At 36.3% G+C, this 23,814-nt stretch overlaps 1 protein-coding gene across 2 annotated transcripts in view; it reads left to right on the top strand.

The window, feature by feature from the left end:
- Window positions 1-23,814, top strand: part of LOC139934870 (ryanodine receptor 2-like) — a 248,027-nt gene that overhangs the window by 203,519 nt on the left and 20,694 nt on the right. Inside the window, exons 102-120 of one of the 2 annotated variants that reach the window (XM_071929290.1) lie at window positions 433-509; window positions 1,150-1,223; window positions 3,561-3,581; window positions 5,206-5,229; window positions 8,500-8,580; window positions 9,068-9,156; window positions 10,002-10,058; window positions 11,153-11,224; window positions 12,656-12,842; window positions 13,480-13,550; window positions 14,683-14,748; window positions 15,631-15,710; window positions 16,111-16,214; window positions 16,850-16,907; window positions 17,963-18,039; window positions 18,526-18,704; window positions 19,321-19,409; window positions 20,483-20,671; window positions 22,471-22,626. In XM_071929290.1, coding sequence (XP_071785391.1) covers window positions 433-509; window positions 1,150-1,223; window positions 3,561-3,581; window positions 5,206-5,229; window positions 8,500-8,580; window positions 9,068-9,156; window positions 10,002-10,058; window positions 11,153-11,224; window positions 12,656-12,842; window positions 13,480-13,550; window positions 14,683-14,748; window positions 15,631-15,710; window positions 16,111-16,214; window positions 16,850-16,907; window positions 17,963-18,039; window positions 18,526-18,704; window positions 19,321-19,409; window positions 20,483-20,671; window positions 22,471-22,626 — 1,751 coding nt within the window. The remainder of the gene's footprint in view (window positions 1-432; window positions 510-1,149; window positions 1,224-3,560; window positions 3,582-5,205; window positions 5,230-8,499; window positions 8,581-9,067; window positions 9,157-10,001; window positions 10,059-11,152; window positions 11,225-12,655; window positions 12,843-13,479; window positions 13,551-14,682; window positions 14,749-15,630; window positions 15,711-16,110; window positions 16,215-16,849; window positions 16,908-17,962; window positions 18,040-18,525; window positions 18,705-19,320; window positions 19,410-20,482; window positions 20,672-22,470; window positions 22,627-23,814) is intronic. The other variant, XM_071929299.1, reaches the window with a different exon arrangement.

Genomic DNA, 23,814 nt, shown 5'->3' with positions numbered 1-23,814 from the left:
AAACACGAATTTGTGTGCTTTCAGATAGGAATAAAAGACTTCTGGCTAGAAGTCTTTATTATTTTAGTGTGAAATTACCTTTTTCTCAAAATCTATGCTACTTCAGAGGGAGTCATTTCTCACAATGTTTGATACTATCAACAGCTTTCCAATGGTGTTACCAAGTCAGTTTTTAAGTTAATATTTGTTTTGACCAAATGTGTACATGTACCTTCCCTTTAAATGCCTGTGGATAAAGTGCTATAAAAATCCAGTTACTCTTAATTTTATAAGAACATGTTTTGTAAACTTGCACTAAGAGGACTTGGGTTTAATTTCAAATTGGTGCTAGGCAGAAAAATTAGTTGTAAAGTGGATGATACCCAGGAGTAGCCTTGTGCTGTTAGGAAATATTGTGAAAAAAACATTACATATATTGATTTCCTTTTTTAGAAAATGCTTTCTCATCTGCAAGACAAGATGGATGTCGGGTTCTTCACTAGCGTAGCTGAGCTGATGGAATCCTGCAGGTAAATACTGACATCAAAACTTTGATGTTTATTATTTTAGAAGCACTAATTCTTCACCAGATTCACCATATACTTTTGCCTTGAGGAGAACTTCTCTTTATATTTGTAATTTTTGTCAGTGCTAGGATTTAGGGTTATTTTAATGAACGTGTAATGTTTTTTCCCTGTAACCTTTCAAAATATGTAAAATAGATCACACATATACGACCTTGGCACTTTGGCACCTTTGCATGGAAAGAGTTAAATGTTAAAGGCATGCAACTCGTTTGGTAATTGTCAAAGACTAGTGTTCTCACTTGGTGTATCCCAAATCAACAAACCTGTAAAAAATTTGGTTTCAATTGGTCTTCGAATTTGCAAGAGAATAATGAAAGAAAAAACACCCTTGTTGCACAACTTTGTGTGTTTTTCAGATGCATCAAAAGGCTTCAGCTATAATATTTTATTATTTGAGTGAGAATTACCTCTTTCTCCAAATCTACTTATACTATCTACAGCTCTCCATTGCTCGTTACCAAGTCAGTTTTTATGCTAACAACTATTTTGAGTCATTACCAATAGTGTCCAGTGTTTTGAAGTGGATCAACCCTAATAAGTGGAGTTCCACCCCCAGTAACACTGAACTCTGATTCTTTTACAGTGTGTTAGACCTTGAAGCCTATGAGAGATACAACAAGGCAGAGGGCCTGGGGGTCAGCTCTGGGGAAAACGCCGGTAAGTGTTCAGCTAGAAATATTCCTTGTCTCAGTTTTAGTCCCTGCCATTAATTTTTTTTAACGGAAAATCAGAAAAGGGGGACAGTTGGAACACATAATGGCTGATTAGAGTTTACCCTCCTAAAGTTCTTTAGCAGTGGCCTTAGGGCCGTCAAACCATGGAGTGCACTAAAACATTGTTCAAATGTAGTATCAATCCAAATTTAACATTTCCCTTAAAATTTCGTTAAATTTTTAGTAGACCCTGAGTTTATAAAGTAGATCAATCAGTTTGAAGAATGCGTCAGTGGTGGTTAGGAAAACAGAAAATTATGCTTAGCAAAATTTTTGTATGCTAAGCAAAAATTAGTGTGATGTTAATTATATGGCAAACTTGATAGTAACCTGTTTCTGCTGAGCAAGATTTGTATGTGCTAAGCAAAGTTCTGTGCCTAAAAGATTTTAAAATAAGGCCCACCCAGGGACCAATTTTATAAAGTTGCTTAGCGCAGAACAATCTTGCTTAACAGAAACAGGTTACCAGCCAAAGTACCATGTAGTGTACATTTTTTGTGACTGGTTCACTGCTAATTTTTACTGAGCAGAGCAATTTGCTTAGCACAATTCTTAGGTTTATGAAATGCTATAACAGGGGTCGATGTCACAAAGAGTTAGGACTTTTCCTAACTTGGGACTAGTCTTAGGAGATATGAAAAACGTACGGCTAATCCTAAGTTAGGACAAGTAACGCGTCCTAACTAGAGATAAGACTAGTCTTAACTCTTTGTGAAATCCACCCCTGGATGGCTACATATGGCAGCTGCCAAATGCTTTAGCCAAAGAGTTTCAATATTACATCCAACCACTATTAAACGTGTGTGTTTGTTATTCCTGTGTGTTGTTGGTCTTGGATGGCAGCCGCTCTCTCGTTAATCTTCAGCAAAATGTTTCTTTTTTTCCATTTTGATTTGACATCACTGCATGCGATGTCATATTGATTGTCTTTCTTCCAGATCTTTCAATTCTGGTCATGTTGTTTGATGTTTATTGACTTGAGTTACATTTATTGGCCTGAGTTAAATTTTTAGTGTGTTTGAGAAGTTTGAAAAGTTTGCGATAAAATGTTCTGATCCTGAGCAAAACATTTCATTATTAACTACATTTATGGTCTACATCCAAATCTTGACGCATCATTTTTACATTCTGATAAATGTCAACATTTCTTTTGCAAACTTGACATTTTTGCAAATAAAACAAAAACGAATTAAATTCATATCAAGTAAACCAAAACAAGAAAAAAAGTAGTCACTTGAAAGACATAATTTTTATGCAAATTTACATAATCAACCTATTCCAAATGTGTTTCAATTCCTTTTTGTTTTGTTCTTGTTGTGTGAAGTGTTTTGTTATGAAGCAAATCTGTCGTACTTCAATGCTCAGTTTCTGAACAATTTTTTTTTGTCAGCCGCTTTGTCCATTTTTATTATAATTATTTTGTGAAATGGCTAATATATATATTTTGTTCCCTGAAAGTTATGACAATGGTCCCATTTTGTTGAAGAACTGGGGGGGGGGGGAAAGGAAAGTTATTTATTCATTAATGTTTGCCTTCTTGCTGAGCAGTTAACACTTTTTAAACAATTCAGACATTAAATATTGACACTCAAAACCAAAGGTGTGTTTTCCATCAAAATTCCTACCACAAACAGTGAGCAGAACCTTGTATTTGATTCCAAAACACCAACAAGTAAAAAGATACATCTTTTGTGGTTCTTGTCATAAAATGTGTTCATTCCTTTTGGATCAATTGACTCTTAATGCTAAAAAAAAACAGCATGTGTTTATTACATTTATATATGCATAATTTCATACTTATGGGGGCTCTTCATTAAAAGTTAACTAGAATTTAGGTATTTTGCCTTGATCCATATGATCACATTCAGAAATTGGTATAAACCTTCAAATACATAGATCTAAAAGACTGTTCAGAGAGTAAACATGTTTACAAAAAAAACATCACTAATTTATAAGAGTTTTCATTGCTGTCTTTTAATATTTTATATGTGTTATTCACAAAATTTTGTCTTTGGTGTGCGGAGCTCACATGGCCTCCAATTTCAACAGCAGTAAAACATCAATATGAGTGCAGAACTCTCCAAATTGCAGAAAAAAGAGTAGAAAACAAAATGGCATCATGCAAAAAAAGAAAAAACCCAACAGGCTGACAAATTAGCTTTAATGTTTCCCCCTTATCATCACATCCCCTACTCCCAAGAAGTTCTTGCACTTTTGATTGGTTGCGTAGCAACTGCATGTCAAGTTTGTTTGTTTGCTTTTCTCCCCTCCCCCTATACAGTCACTGGTGAGTCAGCCGCAGGTAATAAACAAAAACATATATTTCTGTCTTGTTGCTAATGGTAACGGGGGCATTGAAACTCTTTTATTAATACTGCTTTTTTTCTTCTTCTCTCTTTATCTTCCTGGCTGGATTTTTGGATGTACTTAAGCCTGAAATGCTGAAACTCAAACAAATTTGCTGCACAGTTATTAACAGCGATCTTTTTCTTCAGCACAGCTATTCTTTTTTCTTCCTGGTTGTGGTTCTACCTTAAGCATGATGGTGGCGTGATCTAAAGCATGGAATTCAGCAACTAATGAAAAACCTTATCGTGCTTTTAGGGATTATATTTCCATCGGAGTCATTTCATTTTTGTTGCCACTCATTCATATAAAACAAACCCAGAGAAGTCTATTCCATGAATGTGATGGTTGCACTTGTTACTGGCAGCGTGCGTTGCTAGATTGTCCTTGAGGTTATTCTGAATAACACAGCATACTCTGAAGATTTCTAATCTGTGCTCTAATATTTTGTCAATAATCTGTCATAAACTACTAACAAAATTCCACATTCGGTTGGAGTGATTATGTGACTGACCAATCATCAGGACGTATAACACCATTTATTTCCCCGGTTTTCAGTTGATATTTACTTTTGTTTATCTTCACTCCCTTCATAACCACGAGGATGTATCCTCAAATAATTGTTTATTTACTATTATTGAGAGAAATTTTCCCATTCTCCCTCCCTGATTTCTTTGATTTTAGCGTCTGTTTGTAACACCCTTTTTATTTTTTAAGTTATTCATATTTTGATCCTTTTCTATTCTTGATTAGCTTTATTCATAAGGAATTGTCACAACAAATCTGAATCAAATAACTTTCTTTTTTGAATATCTTTTCATTTATTACATTTCTGTCCAAATAGTTAAACAATGGTTTCCACTGGTGTATAAAATCAAATTTTATATTAAATCAAAATCAGTATACAAGAACATAAGTATTGACCCTGTTCAACTGACATTACAACAATTTTTGTTACATCATTTTTACAAGTCTTACCAACTAAACCAGGTGTCTGTGAAAAAGGTCACACGACATCTGTTCTAGAATGGCAACGGTTGGGGGTTCTAACCCCCCCCCCTCCAAGTAATATGCCTGTGAATTTTGTTCACAGAATGTGCTTACACACATTTGTGTAAGGGTAAATTTAAGTAATAGTTTGTGGGCAAAAAGGTACAAATATTTGTGTAGATTCAAAGAGTTTACTTGTTACAGAAGATGCACATTTCCCTTTTTTTTTTTATTATCAATGAGCAATCTTGTATATGAGGCAGAGTCTTTAGGTTAAAACCTAACCACTTATTTACCTCATCTTGATTCAAAGAGTGCTAAAAGCATACCAGACGAAAAATATAGTTTTGCAGACATATTTAATGCCGGACCAAACTTTCAAGAATGAACTTGTAAAAGTCTCAAATAATGTACAGTAGACCTTTTTACCTCCCTATACTTTAATCCATACCCATTCCCATACCATCTTGAAACCATTCCATAAACCATATCCATACCGGTTTTCTTAGTTTTGTTTATCATTTTGATATTGTGATGAAATTTTGCTTTCTATCTTGCATGGCATGTTTTGTTTCTCCCAAACTCATCAGACCAGCATTTCCTGACAGAGTTCAGTAAGTCCTGTGCAGATCTGTATTCAAAATCAAACTCGTCTAAATCTTCTCTACATCTTTGTCTAAAGCGAGGACTTTCTTCCACAGTGCACATCTCGATTTTCAAATCTGATTATTCAAGCGCAAGAATTGCCATGGCTTATCCATTCATTTAACCGCAGACTTATACGGACTGAGAAGTGTCCCGAATTCTGAAAATCTACTCCGCGGTAGTAGAATACATAACAAGACAAGTTCTCCAAAAGAACATAATCTAACCAGGAAGTAGAAATACACATGGTGTTAGCGTTTACCTCACCATGGACTACCTTAAATCACATAAACTAAACTCATCGTGAAACTTCTTTGAAAGCCAGAAATGTTACAGATCGTTCAGAGCGCCATTAATTTATTGTAATCAAATACTTGATACTTCAACAATGTAAATTGGGATCTAAATAAAGTTGAGTTCACATGGTCAGATGAAAATATTTGGATATACTGAGTTTCATAAATTGCAACACACCATCCTATAATGCATTTGTAAAGCATCAAGTTGGAATTACTAGTCATTTGTTGTGTGATTAACCAAAATAAAAAATTGTTTCCAAATTTGATCAACTAATCTAAGGGTAACCCCTACATATAAACAATTGTACCCATTCTTAATGCACTGATATTGGTTTCTTTGCTAGGAAATCAATGTGGTATCTCTGTATTTGCTTCAGCTTTAACAAAATCATACTCAACTTTTGTCCTGCAGAGTTCCAAAAGATAGTTAAATAATGCATTGGTAAATGATTACTACTGTAATAACAAATAACAACAACAACAACAACAACAACAACAACAACAACAACAACAACACCAAATGGTGTAGTGCAACATCCATTTATTTCACTCTCTATGAAAACTTACCATCTCCATTTTCATTGAGCTCTACACCATTATTGCCTGTGTGATAACATAACCAGAGTGTTCTTTGCAGTGTTGAGGTATGTATAACCAAACCGATGTCTAACACTCAACCACAACCATGCACAACCAACGCTTTTGAAATAATCCTACAATGGGGGAGGTATGCCATAATGGCGGCGTTATAATAATTATATGGAATAAATAATCCACCAACAGGGAACATGTGCTGAACAGGAGGTAGTATTCACTCTTGGAGAATTATTCGAAAAGGGAAAGAAAGCCTGAATTCCATATGATTATTATAACGCCAATATTCACAGCATTGGTTTTGCTTGGTTGAGGTCCGTGCTTGGGTGTCAGACGTCGGTTTGGTTAAACACCTCCAGTGTTGCATAATGCCCATGCATCAACGGTGTAGGATTGTTGAGATTAGGACTTTCAGTGACCTCACGTTAGTGAGTACTGTAATAGAAGTCATTCTCTCTCATTAGCGTAGTCTTCTACTAGGCTGTTTCTTCATGCCTCATCTGCTTTTCATTCTTTGGGATTTCGCTTCTTCTTTTTTAAGATCTCTAGATGAAGCCTATTTGATCATTATTTCTAAAGAGAAAAACATCTGTTATCTTGGGTGTTTCTAGAAGTGTATTCATTCATTACTGGTTGTTGTCTTTGCTTTTAGTGATCTTAGCAAGCTTTCATCTTTTTTTTCACGGATAGTTTAGACAGGCCTATAAGCCTCGTCACATAGTGCTAAGCAGAATAGTTTGTTTTAAAATGATCATTTATTGAGCAAATATATCTGAGGAACAAGGGCCCGGCACAATGTCATAAGCTGTTAAGCAGAAATTTATTCTTAACAAATGTTTTTGCTGCTAAGCAGAAACTAGCAGGGCACCACAGTCTAAAACATTGTACGTTACACTGGTAACGTTTTTTTCCCTGCAAAGCAATTTGATCTTTCTGTGGTAAGCAATTTATGATGCTTCAACAGCTTTATGAAATTGGGCACCCATTTCCATGCTCAGTTTGTGCTTAGCGACTCAGTTAAAGCTTCCCTGGTTTACTACCTGGATGGGGTCATGAATAACAGATCCTCTTGATGGATTAACATTGCATCTCTTTAATATGTCGTGAGAAACTAGAAAGTAAGTCTGCCCTCATTCATTATTGAGTGAAAAGAGATAATTAAAACACAGCTTGGTAGGTACTACCTGATCTAGGTCCAATTTAATAGAGCTGTATGGAAAGGTTTGCGGTAATACCATGTAATGACTATCTCTAATGAGTTGGGGTGGTTCTGAGAAGAACCGTTGGTTTCAACTCGACGTTTCGATCAGTATGCTCTGATCGTCTTCTGGAGAAAGAGTTGAGTTGAAACCAACGGTTCTTTTCAGAACCACCCCAACTCATTAGAGATAGTCATTACATGGTGTTGCCGCAAACCTTTCTATATCGTATTTCCACCATGCAAAGTTTCAAATCCTACTTAATAGAGCTGCTTAAATAACTATTCTTAGCAAATATAAGCAGGATACCAGCCACAGATAGTACATGTGAGAAGGTATCTTGGTTGGTAACCTTATTCTGGTAAGCATAATTTTGTGCTTGGCTACTTTTTGTTCTTAAGCAGCTCTAATGAAATTGGGCCTTGGGCCACTGTCTTGGCTCTGCCTACCCTAGAAATCTGTGCTTACGGCCCACAGAACTTTGTGCTTTATACAGTAGAGCGAAATAAACAAACAATTCTCTGGTATTTAGAGCCATGAAATTGGACCCTGGTTTTGATACACTTAAAGGGGGTGACTAGACACTCAACATGGCCTCATTTATCATCAGCTGCAGCCACACACATCTATAGTTCACTGGTGTCAAAAATGTTTTTTAAAGTAAACTCTCTTCTAAAGGAAAAGCACTGTCTGAAGTTTAAGGCTCTGGACACTATTGGCAATTGTCAAAGATCAGTATTCTCACATGGTGTATCTCAACATATGCATAAAATAACAAATCTGTGAAATTTGAGCTCAATTGGTCATCGAAGTTGTGTGCTTTCAGATGCTTGATTTCGAGTCCTCAAATTCTAAACCTGACGTCTCAAAATCAAATTCGTGGAAATTTACTTCTTTCTCGAAAACTACTCCACTTCAGAGGGAGCCGTTTCTCACAAAGTTTTATACTACTAACCTCTCCCCATTACTCGTTACCAAGTAAGATTTTGTGCCTTTAATTATTTTGAGTAATTACCAATAGTGTCCACTGCCTTTAAAGCAACAAAATTAAGAAAGGTAAACTGTTTGTAAGATGTATTCCATGCATTATTATTTGGTTTCTATTTGGTTTCATCTCCATTTGAATTGATATCCTTTCCCGATCTAGGAGAGAAGGCTCTTCACGATGCTCCATTTACATGTGCTCTGTTCCGCTTCCTTCAGTTACTCTGTGAGGGACATAACCTCGGTGAGTTACTTCAATTTCAGACAAAGATTTTCAGGATTCAAAATGATATCTCCATTTTATGATGATAATATTAATAATACTTCACACAGTTCTATAAAGCACTTTGACACACCTGAGGGCATCTCAAAAAGCTCATTATTTTCTGTTCAAAAGATTGAGAAGTGTATTTCTTTGTGCATTGCACAACACACAGAATCTATGGCTTAACGTCCCATCCAAAGGACAAAGTAATAATGGTTAGGTGTCTTGCTCATATAGGGACACAAGTGTCAAGTCTGGGACTCAAACCCACACTCTGCTAGTCAAAAACACCTCATCTTGAGCATGGTGAGCTTGACCGCTTAGCCACAACACGCCAGGATAAACAAACAAAGTAAAAGCACATTTTATAACTCCCTCTTTTTAACTTGGATTAGAGTGAAGAAAGTGTGGTTAAGTAAGATTTCTATAACTTTTGATTTAATTGTTATTTTTGTAACTGTCATAGATTTCCAGAATTATCTGAGGACACAGACAGGGAACCATACTACCGTTAACATCATTATATGCACCGTGGACTACCTCCTCAGATTGCAGGTAACTTTCATTCATTAGATTTAATTTATTCTCTTTTTTTTTTTTGTAAATTCAGGAAAGTGACTCTCAGAAAGTAGGATTTGCAACTTTGCATGGCTGGAGTATAATTAGGTGTGGTGAAAATCTCCTTGATTAGTGTTGATTCTGAAAAGAACTGATGGTTGACAACTCAAGGTTTCGATCAGTATGCTCTGATCGTCTCCAGGAGAATATTGGACTCTGTTGCTAGATGCTACTTTTAAGTACTGCCTTGGAGATTAAATGGTCCCAATTTCATAGGTCCGCAAAGCACAAAGATTTTGCTTAGCATGAAATTTCTTCCTCGATAAAAACAGGATTACCAACTAAATTGCCACGTGATTTTCATGATAAGCAAGCAGCAGCTGAATACCAGTAACAAGCAATATGCAACAAATGGAAATTTGGTTGGTAATCCTGTTTTTATCAAGAAAGAAATTTCATGCTAAGCAAATTTTTGTGCTTAGCAGCTCTACGAAATTGGACCCCGGTAGTAAGGCTCGATGGTGACTCTCAGAAAAGCGAACTTAATCTCTGCAGCCAAGAATACAACGCGAAGAAGACAACAATGAAAGTTTAAAGTTTAGATGTGGGAGAGTGGGGACTGAAAACCTGAACCGCATAGTGCCACCGTGGTCTTATAGGTGGAAGGTGATGAACCTGACCACCCTCTCTTCATGGCTGACAGACATTCTCTGTTTTTGTTATTACCAATCCCGAACAGCCATACTCCCCCTTGTCCCGTTAGTTTCAACTGACAAATAACAGAACTGGATATCAATACATATTCATGATTTATTAATAAGGGGTTTGTTTCTTTTTGTTAGGAATCAATCAGTGACTTCTACTGGCATTACTCTGGAAAAGATGTTGTTGATCAACAGGTAGGTTAAGAAAACTCATTCATAAATATTAATCTATAATACACCGCACCGCGTTGCTCTTAAAACCTAACCTAGTTACCAACAAGTCTGAGAGAAGCTGTGTCGTTGGCTGTGTTGAAATACTCCTCAAGACACTTTTGTTCCCAGAACCATCCTAATTTGCTCCTCTTGTTTGTTTATCTTTTGGCTCGTCGTTGTTCTTGTGTTGCCCTCCCTTTGTTAGGCGCTCTGTTCTTTGTATAGCGCCTTATAAATAAACTGCTCTCCTTTGAGGGCTACTACCTGCTCTCCTTGAATTATTGAGGATTGATTTGTCAGAACCAAAACTTTACACATTGATAAAAAGAAATTAATTCATAAATGCTATTCCTATTGGTGGAGAGCACGTCACGTGGGTGTGTATAAACCTTTGTTTAAGACCAGTAAAAAGTATCGAATTATGGGCGTGACACACGAGCTAGCACCTGTGCTTATAAGACAGTTTCTTCATTCCTATTGGTCGAGAGCAACGGCCGGGACAGTTGTGCCACATCACGCTATACGTGCGACGCGCACAGCATTCCCTTATAAGGAGTTGTTTTCTTGAGGGCCTTACCATTTCATAGCTGGAGGGGTGTTGTGTTGAAAGAAATCATTGAAAAATTATAATTTTTGCCTTTACTTTTTGACCAAAAAGTGTTGATGTTTTTTGACCGAAAAGGTATTTATGAATGGGAATCAAAGTGTGTTGAATCGGTTTTCAACTAGTGGTTTAAACCCGCCGAGGCCTGGTTCTTGATAATTTACCTCGACTTCGTCTCGGTAAAATTATCAAGAACCAGGCCTCGTTGGGATTAAACCACTAGTTGAAAACCTCTTCACCACGATTCCCTTATTAAAACATGACTTTGTAAAATCTTACTGTCAACCTGTACCAGATGTACAGTATATTGAGGGAGCAGACTCAAGTTTACGATATAACCTGGGAAGCGGCAGCGGAAGTAACACCTTCAGGGGGGTGCAACTTATTTTCCTAAATACTACACGTTACTTGTGAATAATTGGACTGCTCTTTTTTTTCATTTGTTCATGCTGTTTTGATTTGTTTCTTCTAGGGTCGTGAAAACTTCTCACGTGCTTTTAAAGTAGCAAAGCAGATCTTTAGAACGCTCACTGAGTACATTCAGGTAATACAATGTTTCTGGTTTATTTAGTTTCAATTTTATCATTTGAAAAAAGTCCTTTTCGTTTTTTTGCTTTGTAATTCTGGGGAACTTTTTATTCTGGGACAACTTCCAGGGGGAAAAACAGGACATTCCTGGGGAATTTTACCCCATGGTTATTTAGCTCTTTATTGATTTTTTCTGGTAAAATGAACACTAGAGATGGTAAGCCTGGGGAGATCTCACCTTGTCCCTACTCCAAAGCAACATCGGCTAATTCCAGGGAGCTGTCCTTTTGCCTGGTCTATGATCATTTCATCATCATCATCTTCATTATTTCTAGCATCATGCAAAAAATTTGTACCGGCTGCCTGACTGGTGAGAAGTTTCTAAATAGACCGGTCTTGAGCTGCCACTTCTGCCTCCTCAACAGACCACCCAGTGCTTAGAGCCCCTAAACTTTGGGAACCTTGTTCTAAAAGAAGTTGGGAATTTGCTACGGCTGCTTCTCTTTTGTTTAATTTGTTACAGCTGCACATAGAAATATCTAGTTCCTTAAAGACACTGGACACTATTGGTAATTGTCAAAGACCAGTCTTCTCACTTGGTGTCTCAACAGACCACCCAGTGCTTAGAGCCCCTAAACTTTTGGAACCTTGTTCCAAAAGAAGTTGGGAATTTGCTACGGCTGCTTCTCTTTTGTTTAGTTTGTTACAGCTGCACATAAAAATATCTAGTTCCTTAAAGACACTGGACACTATTGGTAATTGTCAAAGACCAGTCTTCTCACTTGGTGTCTCAACAGACCACCCAGTGCTTAGAGCCCCTAAACTTTTGGAACCTTGTTCCAAAAGAAGTTGGGAATTTGCTACGGCTGCTTCTCTTTTGTTTAGTTTGTTACAGCTGCACATAAAAATATCTAGTTCCTTAAAGACACTGGACACTATTGGTAATTGTCAAAGACCAGTCTTTTCACTTGGTGCATCTCAACATAATGCATAAAATAACGAACCTGTTAAAATTTGAGCTCAATTGGTCGTCAAAGTTGTGAGATAATAATGAAAGGAAAAAAAAACCCGGTCACCTCAAAATCCTATTCTGAGGTCTCGTAATCAAATCGTGGAAAATTACTTCTTTCTTGAAAACTACATTAATTGTACTTCAGAGGGAACCGTTTCTCACAATGTTTTATACTATCAACAAGTAAGTTATTATGCCAATAGTTATTATGAGTTACAGTTGTATTACCAATAGTGTCCACTGCCTTTAAGTACTTTATATATCTCAACTCAAATTTTCCATGTTTGTATGTTTCCTTGTATGGCAATTGATTTGTGTGCATTATAAATGTTGTTATTATTATTATTATTATTAGTTCTATTTCCCTGGAGTTTGCCATGGTTATTAGTATTTCAAATGTGCTTGAGTTGACTTCTTAAACTGATTCCCCATCAGGGTCCATGTTCAGGGAACCAGTTAGCCTTAGCCCATAGCAGGCTGTGGGACGCTGTAGGTGGTTTCCTGCACGTGTTTGCCAACCTACAGAAGAAGCTGTCACAGGATCCTGGTCAGCTGGAGCTTCTTCGAGAACTTCTGAACCTCCAGAAGGAGATGGTGGTTATGATGCTTAGTATGCTGGAAGGTGGGTCCAAAACCATGGTGTGTCCTCTCCATTAAAAGTCTCAATTGTTTTTGTCCGTATAACTGTTTTTGAAACTGAGCTGGTTTTCACCTTTCTACATGTATACCTTTGTTATATCTTTTTATGAATCTGGTTGTTTCACCTTATGCGATAGTTATTAGGCTGACACATTATAGTTATATTTTCTGTACTAGGGAGATGCACAAGTTATGGGCAACAATTTGGTATCGCCCAATAATTTTTTTCCACCGTTTTTATTCAAAATGTCACAGTTGCAAATAGCCTCAAATTGCTTCCTTTGACCATTGCCACTGCTGAACCTGCTAATTTAGATGTGGCCTTGAAATAACACACAGCACCCACATTAATTGCAGTGGTGCTTTTGTTCTGGTGCCCTTCCCAAAGTTCCAATACAAATTAAATATTTTCTCATAGAACTACCCCTTGTCATCGTACCAGAGGGAAATTGCTGTGCCCCCTCTAAGTTCTGCTGATGTCTTCCTTTCAATTTAATGCATTGATCATGCTGTAGAGTTACAATCTGAAGATTCACATTTTGTGTATTTTAAAAGATGTGGTTTTAAATGTGTCTGGCCTTTTGGAATGCCATTTCCAAATACTATTTTTGTTTCATCAGGTAACGTGATGCATGGTACAATCGGAAAACAGATGGTGGACACGCTGGTGGAATCTTCGGTCAATCTAGAGGTCAGAATTGTTTTTATTTATTTATGAAATTTATTTCCAACAATAGGACAATGCAAAATATGGTCGTCGTATTGAAATATAATCTAAAAATTATCAATAACGCATACTAAAATAAAAACATTACTGAAGAACCTAAATTGAAAACCTGAATCATTAACAATCTCTATTTCTTACTTTTTAACTTTTTAACATTGGCTGAATAAATAAATCTAAATATAATTCTAATTCTTCTATATTAGTTTTTGTTGTTAAAAATAAAGCTTGGTAGAAAATCTTGCCTTGATCCTATAATATCCTCTTAAAGTTTTTGATTAGGTTTTTTTTTCTGTACCTGTGTTGAAGTTGTTTTTAATGTAATCATTAGGTTTTCTTTCTTTCTTAAAAACTCTGGACACTTTTGGTAATTGTCAAAGACCAGTCTTCTCACTTGGTGTATGTCAACATATGCACAAAATAACAAACCTGTGAAAATTTGAGCTCAATTGGTCACATGAAGTTGTGTGCATTCGGATGCTTGATTTTGAGACCTCAAATTCTAAACTTGAGGTCTCGAAATCAAATTCGTGGAAAATTACTTCTTTCTCGAAAACTACGTCACCTCAGAGGGAGCCGTGTCTCACAATGTTTTATACTACCAACCTCTCCCCATTACTCGTTACCAAGGAAGGTTTTATGCTAATATTATTATTTTGAGTAGTTACCAATAGTGTCCACTGCCTTTAAAACATACAAGCAAACAAACCTGTTTTGTTTCTCTCTTTCGTTATTTCTAGTTTTTGACCACAATTAGCCCAGAATATAGCCTTTCTGGTAACTTTTGAAAATGTTGGCGTCTTAAATAACTGGTATCTGTACTATAGACATGCATCTTCTAAGTCAGTTAGTTGGCTTACTTTCTCTTTATTGGTCTGTCAACTGTGCCATTGAAAATTGAAAGAAACAAAAACAGTTCTAAGTCTTGCTGTGCCTGGCACTTTCCCTCTGTTTTTGTTTTGACAAACTGGAGTTTATTTGCTTGATATTTTACATTGGTATTAATAGACTGGTTATTATTTACTATATTTGAAGCAGTAGTAATAATAACTAGTTATTATTATTTGTTAATTATCTGAATCTTCATTCATCTTGACAGATCATCCTGAAGTTCTTTGACATGTTCTTGAAGCTGAAAGATCTAGCGTCTGGAGAGGCGTTCAAGGTAATCATTGCTACAAGATAAATTTGTCACAAATCTTTTTCACAGTTTTTTACCTTTATTGCACAACAACATAAAAAATTACATTGGTGCAAAAGGGAAGCCCCGAACAGGCACACTGGGGACCCTTGTTTACACATAATAAAAATTCAAAAAAGGGAGGAGGGACAAGCACAACTGCAGGCAAACCACAGAAGAAAACAACAAAATACTATAACCAGTAAACCAAATCACAAAGAAGATGGACAAACTACAATAAAATAAAAATAAATGGCAAACAATTATTGCACAAGTATCAAAAGAGTTATTGAGCTGTGCCCCTTTAAGAACCCTTGTATCCCTCCAACCCCTTGAGTGAGAATAAGGAAAATTAAGTTACTATAAATATCAATAGTTGAGTACTTTATACAATCTTAATATCAATTACTACTGAATTTGGTGAAGACAGATGTATTCAAATCGGTCTGTGAATTTATATCTCATAATAAAATGAAAAGAGGAAATGCGAACACATTTTGCATCGCGAGTCCTGTTTGTGATTTTCATTATTAGACAGTGCATGCTCAAGAAGGTACACATGTAATGCATTCTAACTCAGACCATCCACACAGTAATAGACCGTATGCACATGATGTCACTTCAGTAGGGCGCCCTCGGCTAGAGGTCAAACGAAGGCTGTTCATTGGCCTGTTCTCTGCGCATACATAGAAGTGTTTTTCCATTGTTCCATCATCATTTACCTCTAAGATGGCTGCGTCATGGCATCAATGCATGTGGTTAATGCATAAACCACTTTTTACTTAATTGCTGCCCCCTCCCCCTCCACCCTAGATTGAAAATGTAAATCTATATTCCATCAATGATATGGATCTTTGTACATTTCAGGAGTACGATACGAACAATGATGGATGGATTTCACATAAAGAGTTCAGGATAGCCATGGAGGCTCAGAAGATGTACACATGGTGAGTATAAACCCAACTTTATACATTGTTCACCCAATTCACCTGATGAGCCACAAAACATGGCGCTCCCCTTGCCAAGGAATTCTGCGCTTACTTCCCATAGATTTATGTACTTACTTCCCATAGAGCTATGCGATTACTTCCTTTAGAATTATGCGCTTACTGCGCTTAATAGAGGTCTGTGCTTACTTAAGTAGAATTATGTAGATTTCCCATAGAATTGTGTGCTTTATAGGGCTCCATAAGTCATGAATTAATGCTAAGCAGAGCCATGTTTAGCCATTTTGAGAGGTCAGTTTCCCTGTAACATATCCTGTTTGTAGTGCTCATTTAAGGTGATTCATATGCAGTTTAAGTGCTTTTTGATGCCACTTTGTGTTTATCTGTGTTTATTTTGCAGTGATGAGATTGATTATCTGCTGAAGTGTGCTGATAGAAACAATGATGGACGTATTGACTTCAATGAGTTCAGTGAACGATTCCATGGGCCAGCCCAAGATATTGGTATGATGCTTAAAGGGTCTTTGTACTTTTTGTAGTACAAAAAAAACACAATGTCCAAAGATTAACATTAAACTTTTTACACAGTTTGATGATAATGATAGTAGAAAGCTTCCCTGGAAATATTACTTGCTGAGGTGCTGTAGCTTTTGGGAAATGAGTAAAACAATGTCATGCAAATAATTTTCGTCTCAATGATCATGAGACAAAAATTATTTTAGCGTGTACAAACGTATTTTCGAGACCTCAAAATCGAGCATCTGAATACACACAACTTCGTGCGACAAGGGTGTTTTTTCTTCCATTATGCTCTCTCAACTTCAACAACCAACTGAGCTCAAATTTTCACAGGTTTGTTATTTTATGCATATGAGATACACCAAGTGAAAAGACTAGTCTTCAAAAATTACCAAAAGTGTCATGTGTCTTTAAATTCACTCAAGATTTTTACAGTCTATTAAGATGTAGACAAGCAATCATTCCCACAAGTGGCCCAGCTTTTAAAAAAACAATTAATTGTTTAATTGTTGAAAGTAAATCAGTTCAGGAAACAAGCCAATTTTTGGTTCTTGAAATCCATTTTCCAGTGTTGACTATGTTTTTGGTTTTTAATAAGGAATTCATTTGTGTCTATGTAGGATTCAACCTGGCAGTCTTGTTAACCAATCTGGCCGACCATATGCCAAACGATTCCAGGTAGGTATAGGTAGCGTTTGAGGTCCAAATTTCTGAATGTTACATGTAGCTTATGAATGTTTTTATGATTTTGCGCCTCCTTATTTGATAGAGCTATTAACATTGTACACACCTTCTAGGAATCTTTGTCATAATAAAAACAAGTTGTTTGTTATTCCACCAGTGATGAACAAGTCATATGGTGAACGCAGCTTTGCTCACACTGCCTCAACTTTATGGAACAATCTCCCAGAACATCTAAAAAACATTAACTCCATTGTTAAGTTTAAGATTGCTTTAAAGACGCACTTATTTAACATTTAATTCATCCATTTCGTTTGTTACCCAGTACATCTTGTCTTTGTATTCTGTTGTGTTTTTCTCAAGAGTGCTTAGGGACATTTTTTATTACTATGTGTTATGCGCTATATAAGAATGGTTAAATATTATTATTGGTTGATAACTCACCACTACAAAATTGTATTGTTACTTTATTATTGAATTTCAAGTTTAGTCGAACATAAAAATCCTGTTAAAACTTAACAATAAAAGCAACACCTGCTTGCAGGAGTGTTTCAGATAAAACAAAAAACCACAAAACGCACAACTTAAACATACCACTAAGTTATTATATTAAGCATTTTAGTTTGAACATGAATTTGGCTTATATTCTTTTTGACGCAGAGAGTGATTGCAAGTTGATCAGAATAACAAAGAATAATAACAATGATAACCTTATTTATATAGAGCTTTTTACAAATTCGATACAAAGCGGAATGTTGGATCTAGATATAATATTATAATAATATCGAAGTCTTATATAGCGCACGTATCTACCAAATAAGGTACTCAAGGTGCTGAGTATAATACAAACTTTCAGAAAGATAGGTTATTGCAGTGATAAATTTTGAGATCCAATTATTTAGCACCTTATAATGGTTTACAAGGTGCTACGGCGCATACAGCAGTAGATGGTTGAAGCCATTCTGAATATACGGTATGGAGACTTTTTTACAATGATACATGTACATGTAAATGTTAATAAATTGTTTTGTTTGTTTCCTTCCTGTCTTCAGGTTGGACAGGTTTAAACAACTTGCAGAGAGTCTGCTGACCCACTTTGAACCTTACCTCGGACGCATTGAGATCATGGGTAATTTTATCTTTTAATTTGTTCATGTCCCGTCCCCCAACTCTGGTGTATTTTATACAGTACCCAAGTAGAGTCCTTGTCTTTTGATTGGAGGTATGTTGGTCATCTGGCATTCATTAATCAAACCATGGCCTACATCTTTGTGCATTTTGGTTCCATTCACCGTGCCGTTTCATCCATAATAGGAAAGTAATCAAATGCTCAATTAATAAATTAAATTTTGCTTTTCATGGATAGTAACAAAGATACAATTTTTTTATTATTTTTTAGCTCCACCGAGTTTGTAAAAATACAACAACGGACAATAACAGAAAATTAAATACATTATGCACAAAAGATATAGGAACCTGAGGAAGTGTGTAGAATAGCACAAAAAAGGCTAGACAAACTTATTTCCATTGTGGTAATTCAAAGCCTTTTTCTTCCTCTATTTTCCCATTTTCAATCCTGAATAAATTGAACTATCCCCCCTCTTCATACTTGCAGGTAGCAGCAAGCGTATAGAGCGTGTTTACTTTGAGATCAAAGAGACACATAAAGCGCAATGGGAGAAACCACAGATTAAGGAATCCAAACACGCTTTCCTCCATGAGCTCGTCAACGAAGGAGGAGAGAAGGAAAAGCTTCAAGACTTTGTCAACTTCTGCGAGGACACCATCTTTGAGGTCTGACTTTAGGAAAAATTGAAAAATCTTTTTGACTAAAATTTACATTCACTTGAATATTAATGAGAATTTGGGTCTTCCATTAAAGTTTGAATAACTGACTGTTCTCAGTGATATTGTTTGGCCTTTGTAAAGTGGTTTTTAAGTGTGTCCAGACTTGTTGAAGATGCATGTAAGGTGTTTGAGGTGGTTATTTAAATTGATCCAAATCACTGTTTTTCCAGCGTAATAACAATTCAGTTTACGCAAGTTGTTATGAAAAGATTGGGGTATTGCCAATGATAGCCTGCCAGAAGTACATTGAATTTTGGAGAATAAAATGCAAGTTATACATTTGTATAAAACAAATGGGGTGCGAACAATAAATTACATTTGAAGGGGTTTTAAGTCAAGTGTATTTTCAATGCTAATTTTAACCCTGTTTTGATGTTATTTATCAGAAAGGAAATTGCCAATATAAATCAAAAAGTAAGATACGTTTTTGCATTTAAATTTTAAAACACATTTTGTTTCACCTCTGTTGGCCGTCGATAATCGTTTTTAGCTTGATTGTATCACAAACGTTGGTATTGGTGGTAGAAATTCTGACTCAAATATATTTGTTATCCCATAATAGATGCAACATGCAGCCAGTATGAGCGATACAACAGAAGGCATGTTAGAGAGTATAGTCAGTGTCATAGCGTTTGGTGGAAGAGATTCACAGTAAGTTTTAGAATTGGCGAGTGACATCTTTAGGACCACATCCACTCAAAGCAATCTCGAGGAAGATGACAACATTATTTTAAAAAAATAAAAAAATTCCCATACACCGATACTTCCCTGAGTCCTGTGAACAAATATCACAGGCATATTACTGGGGTGGGATTCAAACCCACGACCCTTGCATTTCTAGAGCAGTGTCTTACCAACTAGACTACCGAGGTTGCCCAGGGTACCGCAACGATATAATAGATGACAACATTTCTTGGGGACAGTAGATAAGATTGTCTCAGAAAAAAATATCCATTGTGTTTCAGAAAAACAAAGACCATGTCTTATGAGAGAATTAACGAGGAACCAGCTTTGTCAATCTCCAACAAGAAAAGTCATTCACATTTCAGTTTTCTTGGAGATAGTGGTTGCCTCCAAGTTGCCAGTAAAGATTGTCTTGTGTGACATGGCACTAAGTACTGTACCCACTTTATGAACGCTGGTACATTGTTTTGAATATAGGAACAAATTGGAATATAGAAATTGTTATCTTGAATACAAGTCATAACAAAAGCTAAAGAAGATACATGTACATGTACTACATGTACATGTAGTTGTAACTGATACAGGCACGAACACAAGTACTAGTTACTGATTTGTCTTTAAATGCTCCACCAACTTCATTTACTTTTTATGGGAAAAATTAAATATTATTTTTGCTTTCAGTTTTTGTTTCCTCTTTTAGTAGCTATTTCATGGTATGGCCCTTTTGTTAGGGCTACTCAAATTAGCCTGCCAAATACAGTTTTAAATTACGGTTCTCCATCAAATTACCCATACTACTTGACAGTTTTTTGTCTTCTTTCATTATTCTTTGTTTCTTCAAAGTGTGATATAAGTGTATAGATCACTGATTATTAACATGAAGTATAAACCATGAATATATATTTATTTATTCATGTATATCATGAGTATCATCAATTTTTTTAAAGTAACATTTTTGTAAATAAGAGTGGAAATTACAACATAACATTAATGCTGAGTTGTTTTCTTAACATTAATGCTGAGTTGTTTTCTGTGAACAGGGCGTGGCTGATGTGGTTCTTCCGCTCTCTACGTCCGTCCAGCATCCGCAAGTCGGTCAGCGACTTCTTTGAGAACTACAGCCTCAAGAAGCTGCGGAATATCTCCATCTTCTCCATCTTCTTTGGCGTCTTCAGGTTGTTCTTCTTCTTGTCAAAGAAGATGTTTGCCCTCGTGTTCTTCTTCATCCGGTAAGAGCCATATAGGAATTTTAGCCACTTTAGTTAACATTTTTAATGCCAGGCATGTGCCATTGGCTTTTTGTCCTGTTTTGTTTTGTTTTGTTCCTGTCTTTTGTATTGTTCTTCTTGTTATGCGAATAAATAATAACAAAAGAGGGAGGGGAAAGCTGAAGATTTGTTTTTTTAAATTTGAATCACATTCAGCAGAAATGTATTGTTACCTTTTAAAATGGACCGATGTTGGTTTCCCCAGAAATGCTATGTTTGGTATGAAATTATTCAGATAGGTGTCTTACCTTAGTAAAGAAGAACTGGTACTGCATTTCAGGAAGTGAGAACTGCTATTTTATCTTAACAAATTTCTTTTCACTAAATTTGATCATCCTTTCAAACTAAAACAGGGGCAAATTTCCAAAGAGTTAAGACTAGTCTTATCTCACTCGTACTAACTTAGGACTAGCCTCAAGTTTTTAATTTTTAAACTCTTTGTGTTAGTCTGGAGATCACAGTTTCAAATACTGGGCCCAATTTCATGGCTCTGCTTACCGCCAAATTCTGCGCTTACGATCACGATTCCCTGCTTATGTGCAAGCGGCGAATTTCTGCGCTAGCCTTGTAAGCGTAGAATACCTAGTAATGTGAAGTATGCACACGCAGAAGCCAAAATTCGTTGCTAAAATACGCTTCCCGTAAGCACAGAATTCCCTGCTTCCGTAAGCGCCGATTCTGTGCTTAAGGTAAGCAGAGCCATGAAATTGGGCCCTGGTCTAGTAATTTTTTCTTTGTTCTCCCCATATTTGAAATTAAATTTAATGATTCAGTTTCCCACATGGGTGAGTCCCTTTTAATTTTTTTTTAAAACAAAACAGCCCATTGACTTCACTTTATTCTTCAAAACACTTCTTCATTTTCATCTTTCCTTGATCATCAAAAAGACAAACAATGCTTCGCATCTGTTATCATGTTCACTGTTGTGTAGTACCCGTTTCAGACAGACACGCAAGAGTCGTGCCAACCAAACACATTAGGAGCGACTCTAGGTCGACCCCAAATAAAAAATATGTTTCAGACAGGCGAACTTAATGTATTATATGTATTAATCAGTTTGAATGAAAGCCTCATTAAATTAAGTTGACAATGCAGAGTTATATAATGCTTCTGTTCACTGCCCCAGAATTGTTCCAAACTCGATCTTTCGACTTCCATCGCGCCCAGTCGCTCGTAACTGTTTTAGATGTCAAGCTTTTTAAATATTTTGGTTTGACACAACTCTTAAGCCCCTGTCTGAAATGAGTGTTACCATTTAAAACATTCCGATATTTACAACTATTTCAAGTTTATTAAGCGATTTCTAAAAAGCTGTGAAAATCTTTATTAGGGATTTTACTCAAAGGCACTGGACACCATTGGTAATTACTCAAAATAATTGCTAGCATAAAAACTTACTTGTTTAAAACGAGCTGTATAGAGAGCTGTTGATAGTATAAAACATTGTGAGAAATGGCCCCCTCTGAAATAACATAATTTATTGAGAAAGAGGTAATTTCTCACTCAGATTTATAAAAGACCTCGGGCCTGAAGCCTTTTATTAGACATCTGAAAGTTTTCACATTTGGGAACAAGGGTGGCTGGTTTTTTTTCATTATTCTCTTGCAACTTCAATATGTTTTTTTTTTTGCATAAGTTGGGATACATCAAGTAAGAATACTGATCTTTGACTAACCAAACATGTCCAGTGCCTTTATATCATACAGCTATCATTGTTTTTGTATATCATCATCATTGTTCGCCATCCTCCAACTCAACAGCAAACTCATAAGCATCTTGCTCGGTAACCGTATCCTGGAAGATGCACGGGAGATCACTGGTACCCTGAAAGAAACATTGAAGGTGCCCAACATTGCAAGGCAACATGCATCTGGATTGAGAAACATGCAGAACTACGGGTTACCGGCCACCAAGAGGTGATTATGGTGTCACTATGGTTGACGTCGTAAAACCCCAAAGCATGCTGGGTGTTTAACAAAAATTGCTGCTCAAATAGTTAGAAGTGTAGACTAAGAGACAAGTAAATACATGTATTATGAGTCATAATATAATAATTATAGCAACTGCATTTATATACATGTAGCACCTAAAACACCTCCAAAAGAAAGTTGTCTAAGCGCTGAGATGAACAAAAGATTTCATGAATACGATGAATTGAACAGGAAAGTTTTGAGAACGACTCTTGAAACTCTAGATAGTGGTAGCTTGTTTGATAGAGGGAAAATGCTCCATAAATGAGGTGCACCAAATTGAAAAGTTAGTAGACCATATGTTTTAGTGGCAATATTAAGGATCAAGGGTGTCTTTGATGTAAGTAGAAGATTATGGACCCCTTGCACGCGCGTCACACGCGGCGACTGATGCCACGCTCACCATGTTGGTGGTCAATAGGCTTACGTGTAAACGCCGCGTCACCTAAAAATGCGCACTTCACTGAATAACACACGTTGACATTGACCACCAAAATGGCGCATCCAAGATTATTCTGATGATGACGTCAGGTGAAATGGGTCAATACATGTAAGTGCAATTGTCCAAAGATAAAACAGAATCACTGCTCTACTGATGTTAGTTCTGAGCCTTAAAGGGTCTATGTACTTTTTTCTTACACAAAACACAATGCACACAGATTTTCATTAACTTACACAGTGTGAAGAGTATGATAGTAAAAAGCTTCCCTTGAAATCTTACTTAATGAGGTGCTGTAGTTTTTGAGAAATGAGTAAAACATAACAGTTATGCTGTGATGATGCCAAAACTGGTTAATGGGATTTTACATGCTAAAATAATTTTCGTCTAATAATTTTATAAAAACTACAGAACCTCAGTTAGTCATATTTGAAGGGAAGCTTCAAAAGCGACAAAAGTACCCAAATCCTTTAAACATACATTCTCGAGGCACATATTATTGTTTTTAGAACCCTCTTTTTTTTGTCGGTTGTTGCGGAAAAAGGTGAAACAAAATCAAGGGCCAAATCATTTCCTTGCACTCCTTATCACAGAGATCTGTGCTTACACAGTGAAGCGTTTATTCTTTTGGCTGTGAGTATATATATTCCTTGGTGAGCAGTGCCATTAAAAATGGCAGAAATTATAAAAATGAC

This window comes from Asterias amurensis, chromosome 1 (genome assembly GCF_032118995.1).
Source record: "Asterias amurensis chromosome 1, ASM3211899v1".
Taxonomy (NCBI): Eukaryota; Metazoa; Echinodermata; class Asteroidea; order Forcipulatida; family Asteriidae; genus Asterias; species Asterias amurensis.
This window is presented reverse-complemented; position numbering and strand designations above follow the sequence as displayed.